This window comes from Aristolochia californica, unplaced genomic scaffold, assembly GCF_029961685.1.
Source record: "Aristolochia californica isolate CCGP_79_NKW_82.1479 unplaced genomic scaffold, dmAriCali1.0.hap1 SCAF_11, whole genome shotgun sequence".
NCBI classification, from domain to species: Eukaryota; Viridiplantae; Streptophyta; class Magnoliopsida; order Piperales; family Aristolochiaceae; genus Aristolochia; species Aristolochia californica.
This window is the reverse complement of record NW_027181782.1, coordinates 29,267,504-29,280,883: the sequence shown is the minus strand read 5'-3', so window position 1 is coordinate 29,280,883 and position 13,380 is coordinate 29,267,504. Positions and strand designations below refer to the sequence as shown.

The following is a 13,380-nucleotide window of genomic DNA, read 5'->3' as shown; positions in this document are numbered from 1 at the left end:
TATTTTTTCTTAATTTAAATTCTTTTAAATTTATATTTTTAAAATTATTTTTTAAAGTCTCAGTTAATTATTTTAATATTTTTAATTTAAATTATTTTTATTTTAAATTTTCATTTTTATAAACCTATAATTTAAATTATTTTAAAATTTTAGTTAAATTAATTTTGTAATTTCTGCAATTGAAATTATTTTCATAAACAAAATAATTTTTTATTTTATGAATATAATAAAAAAGGTAATTCAATTATTAGATATCAATAACAAGCCATTAAATTTATTTGTTATCCATCCATTAAGCGCATAATAATTTGTATTTGAGTTAGTTACACTTTACTCAAAAAATTGCGGTGAGCGTGGATCGAACACGCGACCTTCAGATCTTCAGTCTGACGCTCTCCCAACTGAGCTATCCCCGCTATATGCCTGATAACAATTGCTTGTTGAATAAGTTATTAATTTAATTATAGGCTCAATTATTTGATTTATAAGGTGAACTAGAACGAAGTTGTAGAGACAGTGACACCAGCTTGTTGACCCAAGTGAGTTGAGAATGTCCCAGGGTTGTTTGGAGTCCTGGAAACACTACATTCGTAATTGCATGCCAATTAACACTTAAAAGTTCAAAATAGTAGGAGGTTGTGGTTAGCATGCCTCTTGTAGCCACTCGTAAGAACTCAAAACTTTGGGGCATGAAAATTAAACTTATAGAATATGGCTCTTTACGCAGTTGTTTATAGAGCTTAGATTAAAAAATATCGCCATTGGAAACAACCTTGTGCTTCGTTTCCCAAAAACATTCCAACAAATCTCAGTTGCTCAGATAAGCGATCCAAAATCTCATTTACTTGGGCGTTACATCGGCTGTGCTCCTCTCTCCCACGAGAAATAGCCAGTCACTTCATTCTAATCCGAAAGGGCAGTTCAAGGTCAACAGTTTTAGACATGTTCACATTTTTACTTGTTGCAGCTTGGGAAGTGGGAATGCTGCACATCTTCCCACCGAGAACCACTTTCCCTGTTCATATATTGCCCACGAACTTCTTTTAAAATCATCATCTTTGCCGGCACTAACATTGCCATCAGAAAGAATTCAACATAGCAATATTAACAAATGACTTCCATTCTATCGTCACAGACTGTTCCAACAACCGCAGAAAGTCAGATCGCCCACTATTTTCTGCTGTACAGGGATCCAAGGCTATGTCCTATTTCAATGTCGTCTTGAACAACAACAGACAAAACACATTTAAAGAGTTTGGACAAACCAAAGATGATACTATGATAAAAGGAAGACAAGTACATGTAAGAATTTGAACGAGTCAAAGTTAGTATTGTGATAGATTGTCCAGACATGAACATACAAAAACAGATAATCATCATCCACAAGCTTTGCTTCTCTTATCTGAAAGAAAATTTATTTGAACATATCATGCTTCTACAAGGAACGAGAAGGAGATCGACATTCCATGTTCTTCCTGCTTCATGCTCAGTGAGTAGCCTGAGAGCACATTCAGAAACTGAATTCAATACCTCTTTTACTCAATTACACAGTATTCTACTATGAGTTGCAAGTTATATAAAAGGACTATCTTACACTCACCCATCAAAAATTCAATAAATACTTTTAAGTTACAAACTAATATTTATTTCCTGTCACAAAAATGCATACATGCCCCTATTGTTAAATTTCTGTTGTTAAGCTTAACAATAATATCAACAAGAAAAAGTATGAAGCATCATTGTAAAAGTGATATTATAACTTAATAGTACTATGCACCACTCATTCATCATGGGCCCCACATGGATACTGAAAGACATGCTTAGAAACCTTCACTAAATTTGCTGTCACTACAGTACATGGTTTACCGTGTCCCACATCATTTGTGAGGGCCCACATTAAAGGAACAATAGATATGTCTACAATCACAATCACTTTATTACTCGTACTTATTTATTCTTATTACACTCTATTCTTATTTAGTCTTGCATTTTAAAGTAATGAAAACCAACTTCAAGAAAGAAAAAAAAAACACAAAATTGAGTATAGGTTTCACTAGTAAAGAATATAATGCAGCACTCAAGCTCAACTTAATTTCCATTTTTTGTTTTTTTTCCAAAAGCAGCTTTCTGTTTGGCTTTTGTTACTAGAACAAAAGAGTGATTACAGCAAGGGGGCAGAGAAACCATCGACACACAAACAATAAGAGGAGGAGTCGCTCAACACTAGAGAAGAACAGGAGACTCTGGCTTTAGCTAGTGAATCTGAGAAATTAATTGCAGCCCAGAAGTGTGCCGCCAAGAGAAGATAAGCTGATTCTATTGAAGTTATAAGCAAGTCTCCAAGTGGTGTCGATCTTCCTTGAGTCCAACTTATAACAATTGTTTAGTCCCCTTCTGTAACGAAGGTGAGTGAAAATTCCAGTACAAAACTTGATTCCCCAGAGAAAAGCTCAGATTTCAGCTTCAACAGAATCGCATATGCCTAGAGGACCAGAGAAGGATAACAGAACTTCATGTCTCATGATGATTCCATCAACCCTAGCTAGGTGTGGGCATGGGTTGGGCTTCCCAAAACCCCAAACCCAAAAAAAACCAAAGAAACCTGAAAAGTCAAGCCCGACCCCGACCCGCCCCGTCCTCATAAACCCTACCCATCCCGCCCTGTCCTCATAAACCCAGCCCATCCCTACCCCATTTTATATCCCCATATCATCCCCATGGGTCAGGTTTGGGGAAACCTGTTCTCAATCCGAAACCCAACAGGTTTTTTTCCTCGACCCACAAGATGAAACCTGAAACCCAAACCCAAGGTTTTCGGGTCAGGTCAGGCTCCCCATCAAATCCGACCCAATGCCCATCCCTTAACCCTAGTGTGACCTGGGTTTCCTGTCAAGCTTCCATCAAAGTTTAACTTGAATCATCTCTCTGAGGAGAGGGTCTAGGAGAATTTAAAGTCTTAAAGGCAGAGTTTAGTCTGTAACGCCATCCAAAGATCAAGCTTGGAAAGAGAGAAAGACCTTATAATTGCTGATCAACAGTAGGATGTTGTGAAATCAATGATATGCCAAAAGACATTCCTCCAAAGGTTTTTCTGTAGTATTTTCTTCCAAAAAAAGCATGCAAGAATCAATAGGCTCTTTCCTTTTCTAGGTAAGCATCAGGAGTAGGTTTGAGATAAATACTCTGGGAAACAGGCTGGGATACAGATATGAACTCAAAATTTGCTACAGCTCCCCACAGTTCAAAACTGACAGAACAAACTCCTGGTTGTGAATGATGGTTCCCCTTAGCTTTGTATTATTTTCCCCTTTTCTTCAATAATTTTTTTCTCTTTTCTCAATAGAAAAAGAAAAAAACTGACAAAACAGTATAAAGAATAGCGGCTATCAATTCCTCGACTTAGCCATAGAATTTGCAGAAAAAGTTCACTGCCAGGCATCCCTTCCTCTGAAGCTCATCAACCAAAGGTATCTCTGTCTGTACAGCATATCTTTGTCTGTGCGTACCATACAAAGTTTGGCACCTTGGAAGAAGCAAGCAATTTCCACAAGAAAGAGGCTAGTCACGATGAGGTGCTACTAGAATTTCCAAGAAGGTGTGAATAGAGTGGAGCTACAGAGAATAATCCCAAAGAGTCCAAGGCACAGTCTGGAAGTTCATCTTCATCATATCTGATATACACAGCATCCAGTAAAGATACATGCTCAGCAAATTCTATGGTTTCTTCCTTGCTTGTTTAAGGCTCTCCTGAAATGAAAGGACCAAGCAGCCCTAAGACCCCCCTGAAGTACTTAGATTGCTAACACAAAATTCCTTTATTTAACACAAGATTATACAATCTTGAAATTTTTGAGCTAAAGGAAAAGCTGGCAAGTATGTTGTCTGTTCAAATCAGATCAGGCTACCTGCCCTTGCACCTACAGATGACTTACCGAAGACACGGTGTTCTATAGACTGAATGTCAGAGGACTACCAGCATTGTGAATCATAGTGATATTTGTGATTTAAGATTTGCCACCATAAAGAAGAATTTTCTGTGGCAAAGTTCCACAAACACTCAGTGAGGAAAGTAAATTCATTATTTTCAACCTTTGGATGCTTCACCGTCCATCCAGCATTTCTTGCACATCAATCCGCTTACCAAATGGCTAATAGAATTTATCCATGGTTTAACGACAAAGAAATTTCATTTGGATAGCCTCAGCTTTTGTAATGACACTGCATAGACAAGGAATAAAAGATAGTAGATAGTCTGGAAGACAGGCGAAGGAGTAGCTCTACCTGTTCACACAGCAATTTTTCCAGGTAATGCTTTTTCTTTCAGAGCAATGAGAAGAAGAATTCTTTAAGAAGGCTCTAAACAGAGCAAGTTGCACATGAGAAAATACATAAAAAGAAGGAGACTAAAGCCAAAAGCTAAAAGAAAAACAAGGTAACCAATACAAACTATCACAATGGGAATGAGCTGCCGATAACAAGGTGTTCGTCGAGCTCTCTCACCGAAGAGTTAGCTACAGTGCTGGACCTAGGCATGTGCTGCCAAGAGATAGTCAACTATCTAAAAATATCCTCTATCTCATCAAAATACATAAAAAATATATCCCTGTGGGGGGCTTTCTTTACCACGGCCCAGAACATGAGAACCACAGAATCACCTTCTACAATCACAAGGGAGAAAAAGTGATCCCTATACATGCAATGCCCTGTAGGAAGGCTCTCCACTCTACCACAGTGAACTCGTACAGGCCAAAAAGAACAGAGAAGACAAGGAAGCAGCTAGTCGAGGAATCCCGAACAACTCCCCCTCTGGCCACTGGCCCAAGATTGCCCCTAGAACTGCCCGTAAAGTAGAGTTTCAGCCATCCCACCTGAGAGGTTGGAGGGGAAGCCAAGCAACCAGAGATACAATGTGGTGAGGTGCATAATGCTTTTTCTAGCTAATTATAAACCATATGATAGTGGGAACAAAACTAAAGATCTCTTCAAGAGTCTAGATAAATAAGTAGCTAGGATCTTGTCTACCCCAATGTTTTGTTACATGCCTTTGTTCAGTAAATTTTATCAAGCCTGAAGTTGCATCCTATGAATTTATTTAATTTCTTTCACGATATCCAGACTCCAAAAGTTATAATTAGACCAGTTCAACTGAAAACAAGTGTCATGCAAAATTATATGATATCAGTTGGTTAGATAAGTGAACACATAAACCAAGAACCAAAAACATCATCAGAAAATGAAATACCTCATGCTCATGCTCATGCTCATTTCCATGCCCATGAGCATGATCTTCGTGCCCTTCCCAAGGATGACGCCAACCCTACAAAAAGCATATATAAACTAAAATATAGAACTCTAGATAAGACAACAACAGCAAAAAAAAATAAAAAAAAATGGAATATGTATATTAAATGAGCTCACCAACACAACAGGACCATCTTGCTTAGCCCGGTAAAAAATCCAAAACCTAGAAACCAGAAATATGATTAAAAGGTTACATCACAAAAGTTTACGAGAAAGTTGCAAGAGAAGAAACATAGCTGAATTGTTTTTAAACATAAAAATAAAACTTTTAAATCTGAAAGACATTGACAGCAAAAATTAATTAGTGTACAAAATAAAATAAGGAAGTTCTATTTCTAACATATATATCTTACTCATTAGATTTTTAGGGACACAATGACCTGGGGTATAACAATAAGTACAATTTCAATGTTTAAACGAATACACAAGTAGAATTGAACCTTCTCTGCCAAAAATCAGATGCAGCCATTTCATCTAAGTGGTATTTACATACATTAATAACTTGCTTTAGTATTTTGATAAGTGAGAAGTGAAATATACGGCTCTCAACCTAGAGAACTCAACTCATTTACATCTGTGCACCTAGCACCTTTGGAAAAACAGACCTTTTGACCTGTGCCTCACTTCTTTCACTTCAAACAGTCAGGTACATCTGAAATGAATATATACTCTTCATAGACACTCTCCAATAACCTACTAATACAGTTAGAACTCTTAGGAGACAGCATGCATGACTCTATTGCAAGTTCTCAAACAGGGCTTACAAGTTTCACATTTAATGCAATCATACTTGTAGCAAGGCAGCAGAAATTGGTATCTAAATGACACAAGACAGCTTAACAAGATGAAGCACAAACATGATCATCACATCACTTATTCTCGTGACACACAGCTTTCAAAGTTTTCAAAAAATGTTCTCTTAAAAAAGGACAGAAATTTGAAAATAACATAAAATTTTGAATCATCTTCCAGCACGAGGTTACATAAAAATTAGGACATCTAGTGGTCGTGCTACCTTTATCAAGATGTTCTTAAACAATACGAATTCTTCATGCACGCATTGGTTAAAATAACAAAAATGTCCATTATGACAACCTCAAATAGATCTTTGTAATGTCAAAAAATAAAAATCCACTTAAATATAGAATCTACATTAACAAGGCACAGATCACGGTCCAAATAACTTCCTCGAAGTTTCACTCTGTCCCTCTCTTTTTCCTCATAAAAAGTCATTAAAAAAAAAAGAAAAAAAGGAAGAAAAAGTGGAAGACTTCAAGAATCAGAAAGTATTTGGAAAATGCGAAAGTTAACAATTACCTGACATAAAATGTCTCAATGCTACTGAACCCAACAGAACTGCAAGTAAGACTATCTTCCCCCAAAAGGTCGATGTCAACAACCCAGGGGTTATAAATCTTCACTTTTTTTCAAGAATAATTTTAACTAAATATCGCCTATCTAAATTTTCTAACATTATCCTCATAAGTCGTGGTAATTATCAGGATGAATAAGAAGATCGCTTATCGAAAGAAGTACATATTAGGGCTTCTGGCTGCTTACCACATCATAGCGCACATGCCTTTCCCGACGACCGTATGCCACCGCTTCGGCTGGTGAAGCGTCAACCCTTTGTACGTGACGCCCGGACCACCATGTCCACCGCCCATCTCCCACTTTCAGTATGCCTTTCGCCCTGACTGAGAGACCTTAGTGCTTCTGTCAGCTCTTGGGTCCTTTTGCTCGCTTTGGTAACCACAGATGAAGAAGTAAGCTAGCGAAGGTCCGTTTTATGCCAACGGGTGCCGTCTGCCGTTGGATGGCGGATCTGAAACTACACAAGAATTGGTGAACTCTAAGAGGAAAAACATTGGGTAAAAGTTTGAAGGGTAAAAATAAAAATTGGGTGAGCTTAGGCTTATCTGGATTTTATGTCCATACTCCGTTTTTTCCAATTTCAAAGTACGATTTATTTAATACTTTAAATTTAAATAAATTATTTAGATGTCATATTAGTTGTGCCTAATTCTAAATAGGATAGAATGGTTCGATCACTTAAAAGTGATGGGTTGACCAACCCCTTATTTTTAGGTTCACCGAGTGAATCCACCAATGCAACCTAGTTAATTGTTTTTTTACTCAAGTTTAAATCTTGGGCAAAAATGTTCAATTCCAACCAGGGGTCAATGGCATCATAAAAAATATTAATTTTGTATATGTTATATAAAAATGGCAAAATGCATATAATGGGGGATTAGAGCACTTACCTAGTGTAAGTGAAAGTCAAAGTGGATCAATTGTTGGTGTTAGTGTAATAGATGTAAAATGCACTGAAAAACACTTTTATGTGTTAGTGCCCAAAATAAAAAATGTAGTGTAAACAAGAAAATAAATTATATTTTATAATATACCTAAATAGATCATATACCTAAACAGATAATTAACCTTAACAAACATAGTTACTACCCTAATAAGTAATTTAATATAGTATTAAAATATATTAATGTACTAATTAATTAAATAAGATATTTTATTATTAAATTAAGATAGATTGCAGTTTAGTCTAAATTAGTACAATAATTACGTGTGACAATTAATTGGTGCGCTAATTAATTTAAAAAATAGATAACAAAAAGTAAAAAATAACAATAATGAATATAATAAATAAATAAATAAATAAAATATTTTATTAATAACATAAGATATATTTTATGTAGTATAAATTAATAATATATTTCCACAAAATAAAAATTCATTATTTTAATTAATGATAAAAAAATAGAATAATTAAACAAAAATTACTGATCAATTGTTTACTTTAAAAATATTTTAATTACCACTCTTAAATCAATAATTTAATATAGTAATAAAAAAATTAATATAATAAATAAATAAATAATATATTTTATTAATAATATAAGATAGATTTTTATGTAGTATAAATAAATAATATTTCCACAAAATTAAAAATATTATTTTAATTAATTATAAAAAATAGAATAATTAAATTTAACAATATTTTAATTACCACTCTTAAATCACTAATTTAATATAGTAATAAAAATAATAAATATAATAAATAAATAAATAATATATTTTATTAATAATATAAGATAGATTTTTATGTAGTATAAATTAATAATATATTCCCACAAAATTAAAAATATTATTTTAATTAATTATAAAAAATAGAATAATTAAATTTAACAATATTTTAATTACCACTCTTAAATCACTAATTTAATATAGTAATAAAAATAATGAATATAATAAATAATTATAATATAATATTTTATTAATGACATAAGATAGATTTTTACATAATATAAATTAATAAAATATTTCCCAAAATTTTAAAATCACTAGTTTAATTAATTATAAAAATAAAATAATTAAACAAAAATACTTGATAATGAACCAAATTAATAATGATCAAGAGCAAAAGTGCCGAGAGGAGAACGAGATCCACTTTTGCGAGTTCAAGAGGATGAATTGGGATTTCAGTGGGAAACCTGATTCATCCATTTTACTCACAGGCAAGTTCATGTGGATGAACTTATTCATCTACTTGAATTAATAGCAAGTGCATGCAACTTGACTCAGGACATGAACTTCAGCCGCATTACTCAGTTCATCACCGAGGGAGGAAGGCCTCCCTCTCCTCTCCCTCTCGACCTCTGTCCCAGAGCACGGGAGGTCGAGCATCTATTGCAAAGCCTCTCGGCCTCCCAGCTTTTCTTCTCTCTCAACCTCCCTCTCTTCTCCCTATCGGCGTACCATTAGAGCGCCGCCTCTGTCGGCGTTGCCCGTTGGCCCGCCGCCATCGCCATTACTCGCTGGTTCGCCACTGAGGAAGACGACGCGCAAGACGATGAAACGGGGAAAGAGTTTTCCGCCCAATTTTGAGAATCATCTACATGACTCTCGCACGGGGGTTGTCTTTCGGGGCTCTCTCTGCCGCACACCTCTCTGCCATTGCATTCCCGCAGCCCTCGCTCGTCTCCGTTCCCGCAACCCTCTCTCATTCTCTGCTCCCTCTCTCGTCTCCATTCCCGCAAACCTCTCTCGTCTCCATTCCCGCAAACCTCTCTCGTCTCCATTCCCACAACCCTCTCTCATTCCCGCAGAGCACGGGAGGTCCAGCTCTGTTGCAGAGCTTCTCGACCTCCCTCTCTTCTCCCTCTCAGCGTACCGTCGGAGTGCCGCCTCTGTCGGCATTGCCCGCCGTCATCGCCGGCCATCGCCTTTGCCTAGCCCGTCCCTGTCGCCATCGCCGTTGCCCGCTGGCTCACTGCGGAGGAAGACGAAGATGTTTAATTTTTCCTAAGTTAGGAAAAATTAAACTATCTTCATAAAAAATCATTAATTTATAATTTCTATTTATAAAATAATTATTTTTATTTTACAATTACTATATTAAAATAGTGATTTAATATTCATAATTATAATATTGTTAAAATAAATATTTGATAAATTATTTTGGCATAATTATCCGATTTCTATAGTTAATTAAACCAATGGTTTTAAATTTTGTGATAATATATTATTAATTAATAATACATAAAATATATTATGTACAAATATATTGTGTGTTAAAGTTATGATTAGATCAATTTTTCTCTTAAAATATTCATTTTTAGGTTAAAGTATATCATATGTTATTAATAAATTAATAACTTAAAGTATTACTTTCGTTTTTTTATTTATAAAATTATTTATTTATTATTTGTAATTAATCATATACGTATTTCATTGGCTCATGTAATTACCATATTAATGCACAATAAAATATCTAATTCAATTAATAAATATATTAATATATTTAATTATACATTAAATAACTTGTTCGTGTAGTAATAATGGTTGTTTTACCTAATTTGGGGTTTAAGGATTATATTGTAATTAAGTGCACTGTAAAGGTTTAGAGATTCTCTTATTTTTTATGTCTTTCTCATGTTGGGGCACTAACACTGGAAACTGTTTTCCAGTGCACATAAAGTCGTCAACACTAACACCAAGTGCGAAGATGATCTTCATGTACATAACTGACATGATCTTCATGTTGGACATGAACTTGATCTTCAAGAATCCATTTGGGCACTAACCCCCCCCCCCCTCTCGACCTCCCTCTCTTCTCCCTATCGGCGTACCATTAGAGCGCCGCCTCTATCTGCGTTGCCCGCTGGCCCGCCGCCATCGCCATTACTCGCTAGTTCGCCGCTGAGGAAGACAACGCGCAAGACGATGGTTTAATTTTTCCTAAGTTAGAAAAAATTAAACTATCGTCATAAAAATCACTAATTTATAATTTTTATTTATAAAATAATTATTTTTATTTATTTAATATATATATATATATTTATAATTACTATATTAAAATAGTGATTTAATAGTCATAATTAAAATATTATTAAAATAAATATTTGATAAATTATTTTGGTTTAATTATCCCATTGCTATAATTAATTAAACCAATGATTTTAAATTTTGTGACAATATATTATTAATTAGTAATACATAAAATATATTATGTTATTGATAAATATATAAATTTATTTATTATATTAAAATTTTATTATTGTATTAAATTAGTGGTTTTTAATATTAAAACATATCTTATGTTATTAAAAAATAATTTATAACGTTATTTATTTATTACTTGTAATTAATCATGTGCGTATTTTATTGGCTCACGTAATTACCATATTAATGCATAATAAAATATCTAATTCAATTAATAAATATATTAATATATTTAATTATATATTAAATAACTTATTCGTGTAGTAATAATGGTTGTTTTACTTAATTTGGGGTAGGCATTCTCTTGTTTTGGATGTTTTTCTTATGTTGGGGCACTAACACTGAAAATTGTTTTCCAGTGCACATGAAATCTTCAACACTAGTGGGGGGGTTAGTCAACAAACTGAAATTTTGATCTTGATCTTCATCTCATGTATCTACATGATCATCATTTTCGAAATGGGTGTTAGTGTGGATAAGTTCATGTTCGAAATCTTCGAAATAGGGTGTTAGTGTGGACAAGTTCATCTTCATCTTCATCTTCGAAATTTAAAACCATTGATTTTATTAATTATAAAAATGAGTTAATTAAACTAAGTGTTTGAGTTAACAATATTTTAATTACCACTATTAAATCATTAATACAATAGAGTAAACAAAAATAAATATGATTAATGAATAAAAAAGTATTATATTAATAACATAAGATAGATTTTTACATGGTATTAATTAATAATATATTTTCACAAAATTAAAAGTAATTAATTAATCAAATGCATACTTTAATTATATTTTATTTACCAGAGACTTAAATATGAAGTTTAATATAGTAATAAAATTGATATAGTGGTAGGTTGCTGGGTTGCGTCAAGCGCTGAACCGGCACCACATTAATTTTTTTCTAACTTAGGAAAATCAAAATTTCCAACAGTGTCTTCTTCCCACGGCAGCAAAAAACCAGAGATCACGATGAACAGAGAAAATCAATCCAGGCAACTAATTAAGCTCCAACCGAATTTACGGAGCAGATCAATACGGCTTGTCCTCAAGCTTGAAAGTAGGGTTTGTATGCCGACGTCTCCACCTGTGCCCAAGTAGCATCCAGATAGCTATGTCCACCCTTTGGACGCCCAAAATTGGAGCTTATTTTTTATTTTTATTTTTAGTTGGGCAGGTTCGAGTTGGCCTGGGTTGACTCGGTTCAATAAGCCCGATCCGGCGCGTGACTCAGCGTACTGCGCTGATTAAATTTTCCTAACTTAGATATTTTGTAATCGGAAGCCTTCTTCCTCCTTCTGTGGAAATTTCTCCGACGGGTCGTTTGCTGTTGTGCTGCCGAGACGGAGGTTGAGCGAAAATGTCGCCGACGGAGTCTCCTGCTTCTCCGGTGGTGAATCACAGCCCGTTGGGGCTTCGCCACATTGAGAGTTTCAGAGACAGAGGGCTCTCGAAAACCTGTTAAGCTCTGTTTCTCAGCCCTCGGAATAGAGAACCCTTGTGGAAATTTTGCCGACGGAGTCTCCTGCTTCTCCGGTGGCGAATCGCAGTCTGTTGGGGCTTCGCCGCTTGGAGAGTTTCTGAAACAGAGTGCGGGAGAGAGGAAGAAAAAAAGGAAAATGAGAATGCGCGAGAGAGGGGGGTGCGAGGAGAGAGAGGGGAAAAGGAAGCGTAACACGTCCTTCATCTCAAAGAAGATTAAATATGGTCTTCTTTGAGATGAAGGATTTTAACCATGGAGATGAAGGACCGTTTCATCCCCTGCATCCTGATGAAATGTCATCTGCGCTTCACTAACGACTTCAACTGTTAAGGGCGTCATGCGGTTGATGATCATCTCAGACTTCAAGTTGACTAACCCCCCCTAACACCAAGTGCGAAGATGAAGATCATGTAGATGACTGACATGATCTTCATGTTGGAGATGAACATGAACTTCAAAAATCCCCTAACACATCCGGGTCAAGTGACAGTGAGGCACACTAACAGTCCTAAGGGGACTTCTGCCCTCACTTTTACTGTACAAAATCTCCTATTCTTGAAGAAGGATGAGGAGGATGTCAACGTGTATATATATATATATATATATTTAAAATGAATAATTTTCACATTTTCATAGGGAAAAGAGAAATTAAACCTCATTTTCATCTAAAAAAAAATTACAAAATCAAATTAGGCATCAAACCATAAATCTGACCAACTTCCAATCAGGTGTCAATGGCATCATAAATAACATTTATTTCATGTATGTTATATAAGAATGGGAAAATGCATATAAGGGGACTTCTGCCCTCACTTTTATTGTACAAAAAAAATCTCCTAGAAGAAGGATGAGGAAGATGTTAGCGTTTTTGCAATGTTTGTACTCAAACAACATTATGTCCTTAAATTTAGTACTAAAAATTTTGTAGGGTCCATAATGGTGAAAATTGGGATAATTCACTTAGACATTTATATATTATATGCCACATATGACACTAACTAGATGTCGCATCACTTACAATATTGTTTGTGTAAACACACAAGACAGGTGGCCACTTGATTGGGTAATTGGGTCTCCAT

At 34.8% G+C, this 13,380-nt stretch overlaps 1 protein-coding gene and 1 non-coding gene across 2 annotated transcripts; both read right to left on the bottom strand.

Annotated features, from left to right (window-relative positions):
- Positions 1 to 343: 343 nt before the first annotated feature.
- TRNAF-GAA (transfer RNA phenylalanine (anticodon GAA)) lies at positions 344 to 416 on the bottom strand. The gene has a single exon. It is a non-coding gene; the product is annotated as a tRNA-Phe (tRNA).
- An 837-nt stretch (positions 417 to 1,253) lies between these two features.
- Positions 1,254 to 7,084, bottom strand: LOC137944614 (NADH dehydrogenase [ubiquinone] 1 beta subcomplex subunit 2). The gene is made up of 4 exons (XM_068790309.1): positions 6,862 to 7,084; positions 5,419 to 5,464; positions 5,243 to 5,317; positions 1,254 to 1,498 (listed from the first exon to the last, which is right to left on the bottom strand). The coding sequence occupies exons 1-4, from the start codon at positions 6,966 to 6,968 to the stop codon at positions 1,487 to 1,489; spliced, it is 240 nt and encodes a 79-aa protein (XP_068646410.1). The 5' UTR covers positions 6,969 to 7,084; the 3' UTR covers positions 1,254 to 1,486.
- Between the last annotated feature and the right edge of the window lie 6,296 nt (positions 7,085 to 13,380).

Excerpts from the sequence above, each read along its gene's own strand:
- LOC137944614 (XM_068790309.1), bottom strand. The coding sequence starts at position 6,968 with ATGGGCGGTGGACATGGTGGTCCGGGCGTCACGTACAAAGGGTTGACG. Across the intron at positions 5,465-6,861 it reads GGCATGTGCGCTATGATGTG|GTTTTGGATTTTTTACCGGG; the intron begins GTAAGCAGCCAG and ends TCTGGTTTCTAG. Across the intron at positions 5,318-5,418 it reads AAGATGGTCCTGTTGTGTTG|GGTTGGCGTCATCCTTGGGA; the intron begins GTGAGCTCATTT and ends TGCTTTTTGTAG.